The sequence below is a fragment of the Ciona robusta genome, chromosome 11 (genome assembly GCF_009617815.1).
Source record: "Ciona robusta chromosome 11, ASM961781v2".
Classification (NCBI taxonomy): domain Eukaryota; kingdom Metazoa; phylum Chordata; class Ascidiacea; order Phlebobranchia; family Cionidae; genus Ciona; species Ciona robusta.
This window is the reverse complement of record NC_143245.1, coordinates 6669734-6689490: the sequence shown is the minus strand read 5'-3', so window position 1 is coordinate 6689490 and position 19757 is coordinate 6669734. Positions and strand designations below refer to the sequence as shown.

Here is a 19757-nt window from a genome sequence, read left to right as displayed (position 1 = left end):
TCAGTTGTCTTGCCCTCATATTGGCACTTACCCCTCTGCACTATATCCTGATGCTTCCCAACTTCTCACAAATGTTGTTAGATTTGTCGTCACTTCACCCCAGCTTGTACGGAAGTCATTTGACGCGTCATCGTCAAAATCCCCACACAAACCCTCAACTTGCTCACGCAGTTCTTGCCAGGCGTGGATTCGAACTCTGATCAGATATTTTTAATAAAATAATTTTGTCATTAAAAATGTTATACAAAAGCTCTTAAACGTAAATTTTACAAAGACTAAAATTTGCCATACCTGTCAATTCCGTCCCACTTTATGACGAGTCTAAAGTCAAACTCAACAACAATAAATCGACCACCACGAGTTACAACAAAGTTAGATTGGGTCGTTCCGGGTAGAATTACTCTTCCATTCCACTGTAAAAAAAGAAAGAAAATTTATGCCAAAAACCATTTTATAGAAAATATATGATATCTGGTAGCAACAGCAGCAAAATATATTACTTTTAGTTTGTAATTTGTAGCCTGATTTTTGTAAAAGTGGTAAAATCTGTGTGGAAAAAGCAGCAAAAATAAATAAAAAACATCACCCAAAGTTACATATGTGGTAACTTGTAAGCGAGCATAAGGTGTATAAAACAGAACACCTGTGTTATAAAAACATATGACATTGCCCAAATGACGCAAAGTCAACTGACATTTATCCAATCAATTGTAATGATAGATGTTGTGTTCTACATTTAAACAGCTATGTATAGTTCATCATAAAATAGTTTTCAAAGGCAACCAATATGTAATAATATATAGATTCATATATCCATTGCTTTTGTTAGCATTACATGCATATACAGCTGTAACTAATGTTTAAAATTTACTTAATAAAATACCTTAACCACGGGGCCTTCCTGGAACACCATAGTTTCGTTTCCATTAAACAGAAGATGAACTTCTTTTACATGAGATACAATTTGGTGAGGTAACGGTTGTACGTTCACTGCTATCACTGTAAAGTTAGGTGCCCGGGATCCAGCTATGTTTCTATCAAACGCAAGGAAAATTAAGACTAGTTTAAAAACAAATACAATAACACTCCATACCTTATCATGATATAAGCACATGTTCCCATGGAATCAAATCTTGTTCTATCAAACGTCATATAATGTGGATCCGTGACCGCTTTACATGTCGCTCTTCTCTGCAAATAACAGCATGTCACATTAAGTTTACACACTCTACTTAAATGCTAGTAGTGGCTTGTTACGATGGCCTAAAGTTTTTAGCGGTCGCAAGCAACCTTTTGCTCATGGCTTAAATCTATGGTAACTCTTAAGCGTGCACGGGGGATATGAAACAGAACACCTAAATTATAACCACTCTCAAACATATATATTGTTTAATTTTTAGAACAAACAGGTTTTCCTTAGTTTAAGCATTTCAAAAGTAGGTATCAACATATAAGGTTAGAATAACACTTGTTAATTCAGAAAATCTTACCCTTAAGCGTCCATGACAGCTTTGGTATCCATACTGGTCGGTCCTGCATTCCAAGTTTATCTTACAAGTTGGTACAGTGTTGCATTGAACTACATTGTTTCCCATACATACACATTCTTCTGAGCAGTTGTTTTGTCGGTAGATAAAACCTGCATAAAAATTATTAAATTAAATTTTGAACTAAAACAAATTTTTCTAAGTGGATCAAGAAATTTGTACGCAAAATCGCAAAACTGATGGTTTATTTTTTAGTCAAACTGTGTTCTTGTACAAGACACTTTAATGTAATTACTTTAACCCAATGATCAGATTTATAACTTGTAAGCGGGCATTTTTTTCGGAAAAAGGACATTTTATTTAATATATTTTTTACCTCAGTATTTTTATTTATTGCATAAAGGAAAAGCATGTAATTTAGTAGTCAACAAGTTTAATTACCAAAAAAAACATTACCAACAACAATTTCCAAATCAGATAATAATAACTGATAATGCTATAAATAGAATTATGTAATAACAACTAGACAATGACAATATTCATTTGCAGAATATGTTCTGGCATAATCAGATCAAGTTATCGATAGTATGTTTATATGTAAACTTTTTCAAATGTCAGATTTACCTCTAAGTTGGTATCTACCATTGACCACACAACCACAAAGTTCTTGTGGCACGCAACCGCTGTTGTTTGACGATTGAACAAATCCGTTGGGGCACTGGCAACCTTGAAAAGGTAAAAACATTACATCACTTTTATCTAATCCTTTAATGATAGCAAGATCATGTTATTTGAAGAACAAAGAAAAGGGAATTAATAGCAAAATACCAGATGTTAAAACACGCTATAAATAAAAAATTGTGAGAATAAATGTCAGTTAAAAAGCTTCGTTGATGCACTTGATCATGAAATACAGCTGAGTTTGTAAACAATATATTTATTGAAAAACTTTTTTGTAAACATTATATTTATTAAATAACTCAAATTTTGTAAGAAGTTGGAAAGCATCAGTATATATAGGGGTAAGAGGTACTACTATGGGTGTTTGTGTGTGTCATTGGGTAGGTTGGGGTAAGATGATTCATGTTTTTATTTCTTACTAGTGTTTTGATTAAGTTTATTTAAAAGTTTTTACCCCAAGTAACGTATAGGTACAAACCCATTAACCTGTAGTTGCATTCTGTAGCATATAACTACAGTCAACTCTATTAGAAAGCTTAACATTTCTCAGAATCTAGTAGTTTGGTTTTAAAATTTTCTCTGAAAGACACTTTTGTGTGGTTTGACATGGAACACAGGGCAATAAGGTTGTAAAACGGATATGGTTAGATAATGTTTATTTGTTGATAAAGCTTAGTTAAAGTTGGTGCAACAAAAGACATCCCAAATCTTAGGCGTGTCTACAGATCTTGTACCAATGAAAATAGCTTAAGGTATAAAATGACGTAAACTTTAGAGGGAATTTTCAAAACCAAACCACCAGAATTTGAGAAATTGAAAGCAATTCTTTCATAAAGCAGTCAAGCTGTAATTATACAGTGAAGCATGTAACTGTAGATTACTGGGTTCATGGTGACTTATTCTACCATGAGCAGCATGTGTGTCTTCAGGCAAAATACTTAATGGCAGTTCCTCCAACCTAGTGGTCACTAATGAGTTGCCCAAATTTTTAGCCATACAGAGAAAAATAAAAACTAAATCTCCACAGTTACATGTGTGGTAACTTGCAAGCTGGCAAGAAGTGTAGCAAATATTAAACTATTAAAAAAATAAGAAAAGAAAAAAATCATCAGTTAAAATCAGTGGAGGTTGAACTCATTGTTATGATACACATACTATAACTCTTGTAATGTCCACTATGTGAGAATAAACAAGCAATAATAAAGCAAACATTAAGTTTACCTTCAACACAGTGTGTTCCTAAATCAAGATTCGATTCACAAATACTTCGGTCCGGATCAGAACAAGTAGCTTGGCACTGACTCATGCAAGAACTAAAGACCATATTTCCAGAGCATTGGAATGCTAGTGGAAAAAGTGAGTTTTATTACAGAAACAGCTAGTGGTATAAAAAACAGTTGTAGCAGAATAGAGAAAGATAAAAAAAACAAGCAAAAAACGCAAAAATTGTGTTTTAATTTTTATTTTTAAGGTAATATCTGTTCCATTTAAACTTTGCATATATTCCTTGTCAAGGACCTGGGATTTAAACCAGAATTTGCCCATTACTCCAACACCCAGTAAACTTTATGTAAGTGGTAATACACATCATACAAAAAGACTTAAACGGAAAAATACTCACGCAAATCCAAGACTTCTCTCCAACCAGTAACCGTTACATTACGTTCTCTACAGTCGTAGTCATAAGAAGACAAAATTCGCTCCTAAATAAGTAAAGGTATATGATTAGATGAAAGAATGAACAAATAAATGTAAGTTACTTGTAACAACACTCGATATAACATAGGTGTTCTGTTTCTAAACCCCTAATCCTAGAACCCATGGCATCCCTTGCTGCGGGACCTCACCCACATAATATAGAATGGACGTAAAGTTACCAAACAAAAATACATAGCTCTTAACATATAATAAGGATCTGGTGCAACGAAAACGAAAATGAAAAATCAAGTTCAACCAATTGTTGTATAAGAGATATATGTTTCGCTTAAATGGCACAGTCGGTCTTTTATTTGAAATGAACGCTTACCATATAACTTTGATTTCCCCCATACGCACATAAATCAAATACACAATTTTTGAAATCCTGTCTTGGGTTAATTATTCCATGGCATGGAGCAAATGGTCCCGTGGTACTTGTTAAGATTGCGCAATCTCGCATATGCGATAAGAGTCTGTTGTTGTCCGAACATGGAGGTGCTATGTCTCCAACACGACGTAAACGACAACTAAAAAATGAATGTAACTTGATTTATTTTGCATGGTCGGAAAACAACAGTTGTTTTGATACAGGTGTTCTGTTTTATACACCTGTGCCAGTTTACGAGTTACAACAAATGTAACTTTGTGGGTGATTGTTTTAGGGTGGAGAATTTTTATTTTAATGTATGTGTAGGACCACCCATTAATGACCACTGGGTTAGAGCAATTGTTGTTATGTGCCTTGACAGAATTATATAACCCTATCTTTACAATTCTAAAAGTATAAAATGGTGTTGTTAATTGTTAAAAAATAACGGTACCATCTTACCCACCCTACGTGTGTTAAAACGACCTTAAATTTACCTGTAGTTAGACTGTGGGATTAGGGCAATACAATTTGCTAAGTCTTCAGGTGTGGTCAAACCTTGATTGATACAAATCTCTGTACTGTTGCGTTGTGGTATGGGGTATAGGTTTCTGTAAAGATGCATGATGCAAAATAAATGAATGTAATTTATTCATCCTTGGGCAGACAATTGTTATAACACGGGGGTTCTGTTTCATACACACAACTCAAATATCTAAATACTTAAAAAAAAGAACTACAAAAATTTAAATGAAAAAAACTATAAAAATCAATTTAAAAAAAATAAAAATAAAAAAAACATACAACTCATAAATTGATTAAACTTACCCATTAATATCAGGTCCAGTAACCATCCAACTGTTAACAAACTGATCCACATCAGTAATAAGTCCTCCACCATTAGCTGCAGCAAAGTCATTGGTTGGATCGCCATCAAAGTTCCCGCATAACCCTTCTACATGACGACTTAGGGGGCTCCATGCAGATATTCTTAGCCTTTTGAAATATTTAAATTTATTAGAGTTTTGTGAAAAGATTTAAATATATTAAAGCTTTTTTAAATTAGTTTTAACGGATTTTCATATTGCAAGCTTCGCTACTGTAAACAAAGCTATAACTTAAATTTATTTTTTGCAAGTTTACCTATCCACACCATCCCATCTTACAACAAGACCGAAGTTGAAGGAGAGAATTACAAAAACTCCAACTTTTCTAATGGTGAAGCCATCAAAAGAAGCGCCCGGATAAGCAATTGCCCCGTTTACCTGGCAAATTATAATTGTAAATATTTTGGGTTGTTAATTAAAACAGACTATTTCTTTGAACACATTTTAGTAACATTTTCTTAAAGAGGTAAATATTAAAAAAAACTTTAAAAAAGGTAAAAAATTAAATTAAAATAACGTTAAAATAATGTTACATTTAGTAACATTTTTCAAAAAAACAACAATTTTATTATCATTAAACTAGCAAAACTTATTTTTCGATAAAACTCACAAATATGTCAAAAATGCAAAAAAAATATATAAATTACCATGATAACTGGCCCTTCCTTCAGTGTTATCCTTGTCTGATTGACCCCAAACACAACATGAACCTCACTAACATGAGATACAGTCTGATTTATTCTTGGTTGGTCGTTTATAGCAATCACAGTAAAAGGGGTGATGGTGGAATCGGCACGTGATCTGTTAAGTGGGTAAATTAATAAATGGATGAATGACACTTATTTATTTGCTTGTTTATTCTTGTTCGGCAGAATAACGGCAATCGTTATAATATAACACAGCTGTTTTATTTCATACAACTCATGCGCACACGGGACTTCTGAGTTACAGCAATTGCCGATAAGTGTCTTGCCCAAAAAGACACGCCATGAGTAGAAGTAGCATCTGGCCTCAATAGACTTACCTAACCATAATATGGGCACATGTAGACATTGAATCAAACGCAGCTCCGTCAAAAGTCTGATAGTGTGGATCTCCCAGTGCGTGGCATGTAGCTGGCAGCTATGAAAAAAAAATAATTAGGAATGAAAAAATAAATTTCACTAAATTTAAAATAAATTTGTGACAATTATTTACCAGTGTTCGTTCGAAACAATGACTGAACCCATCGGGTCGTACACCACAGTGCTCGTTTACCCCACAAGGAGGCGCTAGTACACACGAGGTTTGATTCACCCCGACGCATGTGCACTCATGCGCGCAATCACTGGTTCGGAACGTAAAACCTGAAAATTGAAGATAAAAAAACAAGTGCTATGAAATATGTAACAAAAAAATCAAGTCCAATATTATTCACATGAAATGGCAATTTCAGTCTTTTAAAGTAAAATATTCAAATAGGACCATGTTCCTGACCAATATGTGCCATTCCAGGCACCCTAGCAGTACAGCTATACAGCCATTTACCTGGTAGTCTGTATTTCCGCTGTATAAAACACCCACAAGTACTTTGGTGAACACATTGTTCACCAGAAAGTAAATACCCTTCATCACACTGGCAACCTTTATGACAAAAACAAAAAAAAACAAAGTTTATTTTTAATAAACAAAACAAAGTATATTTTTACCAGATTAGTGTTTTTACACATTTTTCTAACAAATTAAGAAAAGAACAAATTAGAATTTTTCAAATTTCTAAAAAATAATAAAAAATGTTAAAAAACCCAACACCAAATACACCCTACCTTCGACACATGACGTTGTAGCTAGTGGAGGTGAATTAAGGTTCGCGCAAGTTTGTGGTTCCGACATACCACATGCCACATAACGAGAGTTAGGTAGGCATTCCATAGCTGGGGGGATATTTAGATTAAAGTCGACATTTTCTGTTTACTAAATCAAGTATATTGTAATCAAAAGAAATTTCCCTAATTGAAGTCATGTTTGCTGTTATTTTTTCCAGAAGCAGAGTTTTTGTGAATTTAGTCTTAACAAATAATAATTTTGTATATATATAGTTTGTTTGTAAAATTATGTAAAAAAATTGAAAATCATTTTCTTTGCTTTAACTTTATGAATAAAACATTTAAAAAACAAACTGAATACAGTTTTTGTTCATTTAATGAACTTATATTTATTTTTCAAAATTTCCAATTTCATGTTAAAATATTTTAGAAATCAAACAAAAACTTTAAAAAACAAATCGATATTAACATCTTTATTTTACAATCACTTATCTTTTATCAGGAAAATTAATTGAACAACTGAAAAAATTCTAAAAAAAATAAGCAAAAAACAGATTAGTGGATAACGCGCGATATATCTTGAAGATAATCGAGGAAAACATGTCAGTTACCTGCACCAATACGATCACGCCAGTTACATATCTCAGCACTTTCTAACTGGCAAGCATCAGCATACGACCCTATCTGTATTTTGAGTGTGGTTCGTTGGTATACTGTGCTACGACACAGCGCTGTTATGCAACTCTAGATGAAAAACAAAGTTTTATAATGCGTCAGGTTACTAAATGTGTGGTTTTTAGGCACACTTTTTTTCAGATTCAAAATTTGATGTTGTGTAATTGTATGGTTTATTACATTATACTGTTTGTAGGATATTACTACCTTAAAATTGTATTTCTCCTACAAATGAATAAATACTTGATAGAAGAGTCTGCTTGTTTAAATAAGACTTGAGACCCCTTTAAAAAATGCTTACTTCTAAAATGGAAGCATTGTCAAACTTTGAACCCCTAACCTCTGTGTTAGAGGCAGGTGCTCTAACTACTGTGCAATGGCGCTGGTTCAGATAGTGATTCAACAAAATATAAATTAAAACTATTTCAAATTTGGAACCTCACTTTTCAACCATTACCTCAGTATAGAGTCTATACTATAGATTTTGTACCTGATAAAATGGGTCGGGTGAAATAACTGAATGACATTGTGAGAAACAACCTTCAGTTGCTGTGAGCAAAGAGCATGCCAACATATTGGCAGCATTACTTGGTCTGGAGCATTCATCATGTTGTACTGGGGGTGTATTGCATCTATGTAAATAGAAAACATGATACAGTAAGGTGGGATAAAAAGATACAACCTTTTTATTATATTTTTTGTCTAACCCTACTATATATAATTATCAATTAGTTTTTCTCACAAGGTAAAGCAACTTGAAAAGTATAACATGGGTGGTTTATTGCACAGCATTAGCAACAACACAACAGTTATTAAACTCCCAAAACAGTTAAAATAAAGTGTCAAATCGTCAAATAGAGAGCATGCCTGCTAAATACAATCTACTAACCTTCCGAGAACAAATCTGTTTCCAAACTCAAGTGGATTCATAACAACAGGGACGAGAGATTTTCTTCGGGAGTCAAGAAACTCATCACTGGCGTCGTTGTTCATGTTGCCACATAAACCTGTAATGGATGAATGCTTTAACCTGCGTAACATATTTGTTATCACATAGCTTTAAGTAGCACACCTTTTTGTAAGTTGTAACATACCCTTTTGTAGGTTTGTTTAAGCTTCTGGCAATATATTTTATTAATAATCAAAATTTATTTATTTAGGCATTATATAACGCTCAGAAGTATCTTCCCCAAGAACACATACAGTATCTTCCCCAAGAACACATACATTTTTTTAAAAAAACAAAAACCTTGAACATGTCCAGAATATGTGGTTGGCAACCCGATGATGAAACTTGTCTCGCCGTCAAACTTGATCACAGCTCCTGATGTAGTCGTCATGGTTACGAACCTTCCTCGAATGTCGATACGGAAACCAGAGAGAACTATGGGTAATATTTCTTGTTCTCCGTCAACCTGAAAATGGCATTGAGTTGAATGAATGAGTGAAGCTTTTTATCCTTGTGTGGTGGGGAAACGTCCAATATTATAACAGGTATCCTATTCTCGTAATTAGGGGTAAATAGTAGTGAAAGCGTCCTATCAAACAAAATCAAAATTTTTTGGAGGAATAAAGATGCTTAAATGCGTTTTAAAAGAGCCACCAAAGTTTTCAACAAAAAAACCAGCAATTTTATATTCTCCGAAATACCAGCTTACAATAACTCTTCTGTTTCTATGAAGTTCTACAAATCGTTGTGCAATTGTCACTTTAATAACAGATATCCTTGGTTCCCCACTTCGAGTTGCATCATTGGTTACCTAGTAATACAACAAAATTGGGGATAATTAAGTAAATTTCTGGGAACTGTGAAATAAACTTTTGAACAAAAATTCAATTTTTTTATTAATGTATGACTGACAATTTAGACAACACTACGTGACTTTTTGTAATTTACTTAGATTGGAAAACAGTCGAATACTATTTATAGTTAGCTTACTGATATATTGAACGGTTGCAGGTTGTTGGAATAGGCATAGAATGGATTAAATGTAGTCAACGCAAGCTGGTATTGACATCTTCCAGCAAAAGAATAATGCAGATGATCAAATGTGATGTATTCGCTACCCCCAATGCCACGACAGTATTTTAACTCTACAAAATTAAAGAATTAAATTTACCAAATTGAAAAATAAGTTTAAATTGTCCAAAAATCATTTTCCTAAAACAACAAAACACAGGAAATAAATTTAAAACTAAAACAGCACATTTTCGTTTATAGTTTTGAATTTTTAAAATCATAAAGTATACCAATTAATAAATAGCTCATTTTCATTACTTTTATATCCAATACTAGATCTTTATATGCAGTGTCGAGCATTAAAACGTGCTAAATTTGTTTTAGAAATTGATCGAAGTAGTGATTTGGTCTGTTCAATTAACGGTTTTAGATGTTGTAGCTTGATAACATGTAACTCGGTACAGGTGTAGACAATTTTAAGCAATATGAGCACACCCAAAAGAATGCCAAAAAAATAGGTAAACCATATTTTATCTTGAAACACCAAATTTTAGCATTAAATTTTCGAGTTGAGTGGTTCACATAGTTAGTCACTGTGTAATCATCACGCCCAATTCATCAAAAAATTAACTTCTGTTTTGACAGTCGGTTTATTATCTGTATGATTCATTCAACGTATTGGAGATGTACTAGCCTACCACACACTTTGCCTTTTTCTTATACTCTCTCCTTTGCACTAATTTTGGAAAAAGAATAGAAGGGGTAAAAAAGGAATGTATTAGATAGTTAATCGAATTTGAATTTTAGCTTACCCTGGTCCACTACAACAGTAAAGCAGGTTTGATCAGAGAATAAGCTGCAAATATAACAAAAACTCCATTATAATATGCGTAATGTTCTAAGAAAAAAGCAACAAAATTTTAACATGCGTTTCATCCTTGAATGGCTATAAAGACCACAAGAATCCTTGAATGGCTATAAAGACCACAAGAAAACCAAAATGACTAAATAAATATAGCAAATAAACCGTTTAAAACCAGTGGCAACCCAGATCTGTTACTGGCAATCAATTTTGTTGAGTTTTTTTAATGTTTAACTGACAATTCAGACAACCCATCAGTGGTGCCACTAGGTTGGAGCAATTGCCTTAGGTGTCCTGTCAAAGAACACATAGTTTCCCAATGGTGGCAGCATCGAGCTGTGAACCTAGTATAACCATCAATTAAACATTAATAAAACACTGACCCGTTAGTATCTTCAGCTGAAAAGCAGAAAGTGTGGCGGCCGCTCTGTTGTGCATTTGGTGTCCATGATACACTTATACTTGCTTCTCTATTTACAAAACTTATATTTGACTGCAACACACCAGTGGGTCCGGTGCCATTGAATGCTCGTATGCTTGAAATAAACAAACAAGTTAGAAAAGTGTATATATATTTATACTTTGTATTTTTGTATAGGTAGTTATAAATCACACTCGAGTTAGATATGCAACTATACACATCAAAAATTAAACTTAAAACATTAATTTGTTTACCTGTCTCGTGGGTGGCATGCAGAAGAAGTAGCGGTAACTTGAAACGTTCTGCCTACTTTCACGAAAAAAACTTCGGAATTTGGATTGATGATCACTCGTGGTTTCACATTAAGACAACGATCTTGCAGCCGTTGCTCGTTTTCTTCAACTAAATAATATTAAAGTTAAAGTTACTAACCTTTAAATTGGTAAAATTACATAACGGAAAATCGTGATTACTCATTAAGTTGTTGAATTTGCAATCATAACTATATACGCGCTCTGGTTGTATTTGTGTGTTTATGTTTTCATTTCTAGTGATAAAGTGTTGCAATAAATGTTTTTTCTAACAAACGCGAGTGTAACCTTTTAAGCAGGTTTAAATATGCAGTTTTTATTCGTCCAATGCAAAAAGCATAACGAGAACTTTCGCGCTATTAGTAACAAAACTGGGCATTTCCCCGCTACAAAAACAAAATGCAATAGCTGCTGTTGCGTGCACGTTTTTGGCCTTCCGTTGCCAAAGTAAATTAGGCTTTTAATATATGAACATCAGTAGTACAAGTTGGGCATCATGACGCTATTGCAACATGACATGTTATAGTCTTCTCATGTGTGTATGAACGTTGCATATGCGCTCCTAAGAAAGCTAGGCCACCATAAAAGGATCTTGACCCGACCGTCTGCGAGGGCGAAATACAGGTACGCCCTGCGTGTATACCTGTGTAGTAATTATTGGCTTTACATGTGTCTATAAAATCCAAATGTAGCCTATTTTTTTACTGTAAAGTATTTTGAAATGACCTTTATTCATTCATATTTCTATCCCGCGACCGAAGCGTGAGTCTCACTGTATAAAACACATGCTCACTGAATATGTGTTAATCTCGCTCTACGTATCCCTTTAAACAAAGCAGTTTAACTGGTCTAACAGGATCTTCGAAAAAATATTTAGGACATGGCATTTCAATGTTTGGTGGGGTGCATTATAATGGAACCACATCGTTCAAACATAAAACACAGTAAAGAATATACGTCCTTGGTATGAAAGGTCATATCTTTGTTGCAAATCGTTAAAAATGAACCACAAGAATTCATCTTGCATTTCTAAAACGCTGTTGTTATTTTCTCACTGACTGAATACCAATAAAAATATGCACCCGATCAAAATTTGTGAAGGTGCACGCGGCTACAACGTACTTTTACGTTATTGGCTGAGGGACAAAACGTTTTGTAAGCACGCTAAGATGACCTATGACTTCAAAGTGATTTTCAAATCGAAAATACCGCCACAGTTGGCAATAACGGAGAAAAGCTGTGATGATTAGTCACGAACGCTTTAATGTGAAAAGGTGTTAAATCTTATTAAATAATACATCAGCGGAGATGTTATACAGTCATGCCAACAGCAACTGCATATTTAAAGTTTATAACTGGCATTTTACCGGAGACGTAGGTACAAGCTACCCGGGCAATAAATATTGTATTGAGGTACATTAACATCCGTTAGTAGTTAGCTAACGCATCATTTTGTAATTCAAAAGTATTTAATAGGTATATAACCCAAGATACCGACCGAACTACAAAAATGTTATATAAATAAATAAGTGATCGAATGAATTAATGTAACTTATTTAAATCAAGGAAGGCAACGAGAGTTGCTATAACACGTGCGCTCTGATGTTTCATGCACGCGTACCCGCTTACGAGTGTGGTTACTCGCCATGCGAGGATAAAACAAGTTACAATTGCTTGCAGAAAACGGTAATTAATAGCTTCCATACACGAGATCATTAATGGTCGATTTGCGCATAAATATGGGAACTATCGAAAACGATCCGCTCCAGGCGTGTGGATTAATATGAATATAAGATTTGCTTAAATATAGAATGGTCTTTCGCCAGCGCTTACATAATACCACTTTAAAACGTATATTTTGGTAAAAGTACCTTTAATGTAAGTGTTTATCAAATTGTATCTTAAGCATACGTCGTAATCATGGCCCTTTGTACACGAGACAATTATTTAGCAATTATGCTATTTTCTAATATGTAACTTGATTTTAAATTCACGGGTATTAAGTGGTTACACAAAAATCGAAATTTCCCTAAAAGTACTTTAGCGGCGTGTTTTTCGCAAAAAAAAACGTTCTGTAAGGGGTCCACCATTAATGCCATTAATTTACTTTAAAGCGATATTTTTCAGCAAAATGCTATCACGCTTTACAGATAAAATCATTTTGACGCTAACTTTAATGACCGACAATTTGGTTTGAAAAATTCAAGTGGTCATTTTGCACAATTTGACCCATAACCGAACATTATAACTGTATACACTATTATAGGATTAAAGTTAGATGGGATGTATACGCCCTGTCATACGCCGCGACATGCGGGACATAATTTGACAAATCTGGGACCTATGGTGAACAAAACAATTTGGTGCAAAAATTTATTTTTCGAAATAGCTACATCGTGACCATCCAATTATCGTTCAGTAAAATTTTCTGGTGCCGAGATTTTGTAGATATCCTACTTTCGTTCATCGAAACGATGGGTCAAAATATGTAAGGCAAGCATATCATGTTTCAGCGAACGAAACATTGCTGGAAATATTCGACTATTTTGATCATTTCATGCACTTACGTTGCACGATGAATTGAAATGGAATTGAGCTAATGGCGTGGCCTGGTCGAATGGTCACGTCGTCCAGTTGTATCGGCGTGTCGAAACGACTGAAGTCTTCGACAGTTATTGCAATAGGAACTAGCCCGGTTATATTCGTTGTCGGGTTGTAGGTTATTTGACAATTAACCTGTAAATATGTATACGTATTAGCACGCCACTGAGATATACAGTTACACGCTACTGCGGTACACAAGTGATAACCACAGTGCGTGTGTTTGTATATAAACTTACAGTATCGAGTGAAAATTCATTGTGCAGAGTGCATGTGTTGCCACATTCGCCGAAATAATTGCCGAGTCGACACCTGACATCATCACCGTCCAGATCAACAGTTTCAAGCTGAATGGTATAAGGAACACCGACTTCTAACCTAAAAATAGTATTCAATTAGGCCAAGATATTTTTCATACTGCGTGTCGCAAAACATTCAATAATTAAAATTGTTATTAAAATTTTTCGGCATGTTTATATAGTGTTAGGGTAAAAGGGTCAGTTTTTTGTCGCCGGATTTAGTAGTAAACAAAGAATATTTACAGAATTATCCGGTGCCGCAAGGGGGAAAAATAAGAAGCGCCGATTTAAACAGACAAAATCGACCGTGGTCGACACGTTTACAAAATTAAAATAACAACTTGCAAATGCTGCGGCGTATTAGGCAGTACATTCACAAACTAAAACAAATTATTAGTCTAAAGTTACATAGGCTATATGTGGTAACTCGTAAGCGGGCACGAGATGTATAAACAGAACATTCGTGTTATACTGATTTCGTTGACCCGCCACGCGAAGATAAATAGGTATAGCATTCATTCAATATGGATCTACTGGGACCGACTACAGGTCTTTTATACCAGTGATGTCGATACTGTAACAGTTTTGTTTTATCCATACAATAAACAGCTAATTCGGGGCGTTGTTATCAGAGGTAATTGTGTATAATACCTACAATTACAGTCCAGAACTATCCCCCGTTATAATATGGTGTTGCAATTACAATTAACAGTATATTACAAGTTGGCGCTTCAGCTAAAAATGAACAAAAGTCACGAAATAAGTTCGTGCCCATTAATAATTAAATATTAGAAGGCCAGGAAACGCTATGTGACGTAACGGTTAATTGAAAGAATAATGAGTTCACTGTATCACGCCGCAATCGTGTGTTCTGTACACCAAATGCCACTTCTTAAGATTTGAAATATTGGAATTTTGGACTTACCAAATTGTAAGCTGATTATGTTTGACATACTGCGGCCAAAAGTTTTTAAATACGTCATGCATTTGGTACCATGGTTATTCGGCTTATATAGAAAATACACAAAATAAAAGGTTATTTTGCAAAGACATCATTGTACGTAATTATTTGGACAATACACAAGTCGAATTGGGATTAATTTAATCGCCGGGTATTACAGAAATCCACATACTTTAGACTTGGAAAGAACCGTTTTATCAAATTCTAAGCGGCTTCTAAGCAAGTTTAGACCGTTTTGTATGCTTTGGATTATATGTGAGTCACTTCAAGTTGAACCGTTTTGGGATAATTAAAACGATTTAATGTTAAATAGGCTTATCCGTTTTACATAGGCTTTTTAAAGAAATATAAATGTGCTTTCTTTACTCATTTATCATCCAATTTGGCAGAAAACAGCAAATTTTTGCAGAATTATAACCATATCCCCACGACTCTAAAAAAGCGTTGCAAATTACTAAAAACACCATTAGGAAATATGGGATATTATGTGTTAAATGTCCCACCTTACCCCACAGTACCATACAATAATGAAATGGCGTTTTGGTTTTTAAATAAGCCATAATGCGACGCTGCTTGAATTTAATCCTGTTAATTTCAAGTTTGAAACAATTTGCGGTTAGTTTGAATAGGAAAGTACCTTATGGTAAGAGGAGATTTAACGACAGGTGAGTTATTGGGTAGCCCAGTGTCACTTCGAACACCCAGCAGTACTTTGGTGGTTAGCGACCACTCTGACGTAGTTGCGGTCATGAGGCTTTGAGCCCAGCAGCAATACATATACCTGTAATGAGTAATACATTTTCCGGTAATTAGCCTACTTCAGATGTCAGCCAAATTTGGCAATATGCACTTATGAGTTTACTAAATTTTTAGACAAATATTAAAATTTAAACAAATTTCGTATAAGATTTCTTGATCTGTAGTACCCGATACTAAAGAGATCTTTATTTCGCCAATTACTGTATGGTATCACCAGTCTCTATAATCAAACGGATTTCTAGATGCTTACGAAATATCAAAAGGTCCGTTGTTGTCAAAAGTTTGGCTGAAACTGTTTGAGCCGGTCGCCCAGTCTTGTTCCACGTTGAAAGCAGAACAGTAAATACCTAAATAAAAATATTTAAAATCTAAGAACATTTGGTATGAGTTTGGGTAGCATATTGTCCATGTGTTTCATTCCCTTCATCGTCTCATTTGGTATGGTAAACAAAGACTGTTTACATATTTATATAAAACCGTAACCCCACGACTCTAATATAGCGTTTCTATTTGTTAAAAACACGGTCAGGTAAAATATGAGATATCGTCAACAACGGTGTTCATCTTACCCCACAGTAAGAAAACGACATTGCTGACAAAAATACTTGTTCTGCTGGGGCAAAATGCCCATAGACTTGCATGAAAAAAACTCAGAAAACAGAATCGTAAACCATGAAACATGCATAGATAAGTTTGCATTGGTGTGACATAGAAAGCGTGGTCTATACCATTGACCTATTTGTTAGTAAATTTTAAGGTATAAAACTAGATATATGTTTGTTTATTTATTTTAAGCTTACGTGTTGGGGCAATCGGTCCGGCACACCCGTACGCACATATCCATTTATGGTTGACATCTCCAATAAGTTGGTTTGATGCAATCGTGTTGTTGTCGCAGTGTTCGTGCTGTAACGACCAGGCAAGTCGAAACGTAAACACAACCTGAAGATAGGTACGGTTGTTTAACTTTATAGTTCAACAGAATTTTCTTACATTTTTTGCCGATTGGTTTCGGTAATGAAATAATAAACCAATAAATATGTAAGATACACAAAATAGGTGCATGTCGTTAAAGTTTTACAAAATCTGGGCTGACTTTGCAAAAATTCAATTACATGCATATATAGTCAAACATAGGGAACCACATTGATAAACGTGGCAAGTTCAGATACTGGGGCTTATATTCTTCTTTTACACTTGAAACCAAAAAGAGTTAACGCCATTTTAGAGGTAAAATTGAACAACTATATAAATGATGTTATCTCTGTTTAAAATTGTGTGACATGTTACTACAGCCGACACTATGATACCTGTCTGCTTAAAAAATGTACAAAAAATAAACACGTATGCAAGGAATTTTGACCTTTTAAGTTTTTGATTATTTCTTTTACGAACTTTAACATAGTCAGTACTATGCTCACATTTGATATTTTGAAATTTTGTCTCCGTTAAGGTAGCAATTACCTTACAATATTTTAAACGCACTGGAAATTGACTTCATTTAAGTTTCAGGTTACTTAAACTTGTTAACTAAACGGGTTTTGTAACCTAAAGCGAAATGTATCGCATTTGTATCAATGTACCTACTGTCTTATGTTTATACGCCCAACATTTTAGCATTAAAATGCAGAATGGCTATTACATAAAGCGTATGTACAGGTTCGAATCGCCTTAACGACATACATATCAAAATATTTAAGTCTGGAACGAAATATATAATTGCCGCAAGGTTTTAATTTTTGGTGAGTCAAAATCACGTTTAACATAGGTTGGGCCAGGTATTAAAATACATTTTATAACAATTTAGTAATATAGTAGGTTGTGGTAAGATGGTTCATGTTTTTATTCTTTTATCGTCCCCTTTGGTAGTAAACAAAGAATGTTTACAGAATTAAAACCGTATCCTAACGACCCTAAATAAACAGCGTTCCGAATTGTCAAAAACACGTTTATAAAATACACGTGATATTATATGTTAATTTCCATCTTATATCCTATGGTATCCTAAGTTTATAAATGATCTTACCGTTCGGTTACTTGACGTTGAAGGCGGGGCTGGCGACCACGAAATTGTCCCGCCCCGAAAATGTGTCCCATTGACCGCTGAAACGTCCACAAGCGTCCCGATCACCAGTAGCAGCGCTGAACAGCGCGCAAAGCTGTGTATAACTCGGGCAAGACCAACACCCATTCCTTGATTTTCTGTTGAGCAGTGGTTAGTTTTACTTCGCAGCTGCCTTGTGCTTCGTAACCTGAAAGACTGATTGCTACGAATTGCCATACGCGGCCTGCTTTCTTTTACCATGGCTTTGAAAAATAATCGCCTATTCTTGTGGTACTCTTGGACTTTTTCCGCCGCTCTTGTGCAGTGCACGCGTGCCTTTACTAATTCAAGAAAGGGCCAACAGTAAAACCGTGACGGTACCAACGAGCGTATGCTCAAAGTTTTTGATAGCGGACACGCTCACGGCAATCTCTACGAACCGGTATTTGGCCGGGACAATTGCGCTGAACAATTATATCGGCGACGATCACTGGGATTTTAAGCTAAAGGCGTTTAGCTTAGTGTAACTCAGCACGTAGAAGTTTATATCTGTGGTTACAATTAACCAGGCAGTAACATGTAGTGTGGTTTACTGTGATTCACGCACGCAAATATAGGTAAAATAGCCAGCGCCTATTTTAAATTGTATATGCCACGCTTGCAAAATACCCGGAAGGGGTATGCGAAAATCGTTTAAAGTATATTTAGGGTAAAAGCGCGGGCACATTTACAAATAATATGAAAGTTTGTTACATTTTATAAAGACTTTAAACCTATGCGTACGTGCAAAATGTTTGTAGTCTTTCCGTTCTTAGTAATTAATATCAAAAACTTAATTACTTTTTCTATTAAGTGTGAATTCATACGTATAAGATGTGAAAGTTCGAGCAGCTCTGTCGTAATCAAGTCACGAAACGCCGTTGCTTTCTAATGGTCACAGGGGAGGAAAACGATTAAAAAGCCTGTCATGCAATTTCTAATATCGGGCACGATTTTTACCCTCGTTCACAACATCACGGTTATTTAGTAAGCGTACTCGCGGTTACCAAATCTTACGCATATATAAATCTTTCGAATAGAGAAAATGCCTAAACATGACCATTTTGACCGTGTTGTTTAAAAACGTGCGTAAAGATTGATTATAACGCATATTTTCCGATATTCTCTCCGAATAAATATAAAAGGATGGGGGAAGACGGGACACCTTTTCTTTTTATTTTCTCGTTTTATTTATGAGTAAACAAAGATCCTTCAAAGAATTATAAAACCGTATCCCGAGGACTGCTAAAAAAATGTACAATAGACCGTTGCTAATTGTTTAAAACACGATCAGGATATACTTAAATATTATGTGCTAATAAAGTTCTCCCGTCCTCCCTCCCCCTGCTATATTTCATACATAAAGTAAATCGATATATTTACGACATTGTAAAATATAATTTTTCTTACCAGTTTACTTGAATTTAGAAGTTTATTTTTCTTGCTCAAAAACGAAACAGTTTTGTTTTGCCGAAAAAGCTTTTGAAACGATTCTAACAAAATCTAAATACACAAAAAGTGCACATCTTATTTACTGACAAGAATTTACATCTTAAATCATTTATAGAATTAATGTAAATTCGACGTGGCTTTAATTTTTTCCCTGGGTTTTTTTTTAAACCCAGCAAACAGCGAAATTTCCGTACACCTGCGAACTTTTCGGCGCCGTGCAACTAAATACATGACAGAACATACACTACAAATGCTTTAGCCAGACGGACTGGAAAATAATTGCACCCTGTTCTGATTTTTTGTGATAATTATTATCTTTCGTGTTCTATGCTTTCAAGGAAACGTATGTTCAGATCGTATCTGGTTTATCGAATTGTTAACAAATGTTCTGTGACTGCTGTCTGAATCACGTTACGTCTTATATACATACTTTTAGGCGTAATGTTAC

The 19757-nt window shown here is 34.6% G+C and overlaps 1 protein-coding gene across 1 annotated transcript in view; it reads right to left on the bottom strand.

The window, feature by feature from the left end:
• LOC149728852 (IgGFc-binding protein-like) overlaps window positions 1–18638 on the bottom strand; it is a 31622-nt gene extending 12984 nt beyond the window's left edge. Inside the window, exons 1-32 of the mRNA XM_089889253.1 lie at window positions 17801–18638; window positions 16575–16716; window positions 16025–16121; window positions 15653–15796; window positions 13995–14133; window positions 13722–13890; window positions 11098–11245; window positions 10806–10958; window positions 10373–10416; window positions 9540–9694; window positions 9259–9360; window positions 8850–9015; window positions 8490–8607; window positions 8091–8232; window positions 7537–7669; window positions 6926–7033; window positions 6648–6743; window positions 6318–6466; window positions 6145–6242; window positions 5768–5921; window positions 5377–5498; window positions 5062–5229; window positions 4731–4844; window positions 4195–4393; window positions 3790–3871; window positions 3390–3512; window positions 2112–2213; window positions 1491–1639; window positions 1094–1191; window positions 884–1034; window positions 292–413; window positions 32–196 (exon numbers count right to left, since the gene is read on the bottom strand). Of these exons, the coding sequence (XP_089745379.1) occupies window positions 32–196; window positions 292–413; window positions 884–1034; window positions 1094–1191; window positions 1491–1639; window positions 2112–2213; window positions 3390–3512; window positions 3790–3871; window positions 4195–4393; window positions 4731–4844; window positions 5062–5229; window positions 5377–5498; window positions 5768–5921; window positions 6145–6242; window positions 6318–6466; window positions 6648–6743; window positions 6926–7033; window positions 7537–7669; window positions 8091–8232; window positions 8490–8607; window positions 8850–9015; window positions 9259–9360; window positions 9540–9694; window positions 10373–10416; window positions 10806–10958; window positions 11098–11245; window positions 13722–13890; window positions 13995–14133; window positions 15653–15796; window positions 16025–16121; window positions 16575–16716; window positions 17801–18079 (4331 nt within the window). The 5' untranslated portion in view covers window positions 18080–18638. The remainder of the gene's footprint in view (window positions 1–31; window positions 197–291; window positions 414–883; window positions 1035–1093; window positions 1192–1490; window positions 1640–2111; window positions 2214–3389; window positions 3513–3789; window positions 3872–4194; window positions 4394–4730; window positions 4845–5061; window positions 5230–5376; window positions 5499–5767; window positions 5922–6144; window positions 6243–6317; window positions 6467–6647; window positions 6744–6925; window positions 7034–7536; window positions 7670–8090; window positions 8233–8489; window positions 8608–8849; window positions 9016–9258; window positions 9361–9539; window positions 9695–10372; window positions 10417–10805; window positions 10959–11097; window positions 11246–13721; window positions 13891–13994; window positions 14134–15652; window positions 15797–16024; window positions 16122–16574; window positions 16717–17800) is intronic.
• Window positions 18639–19757: the final 1119 nt, after the last annotated feature.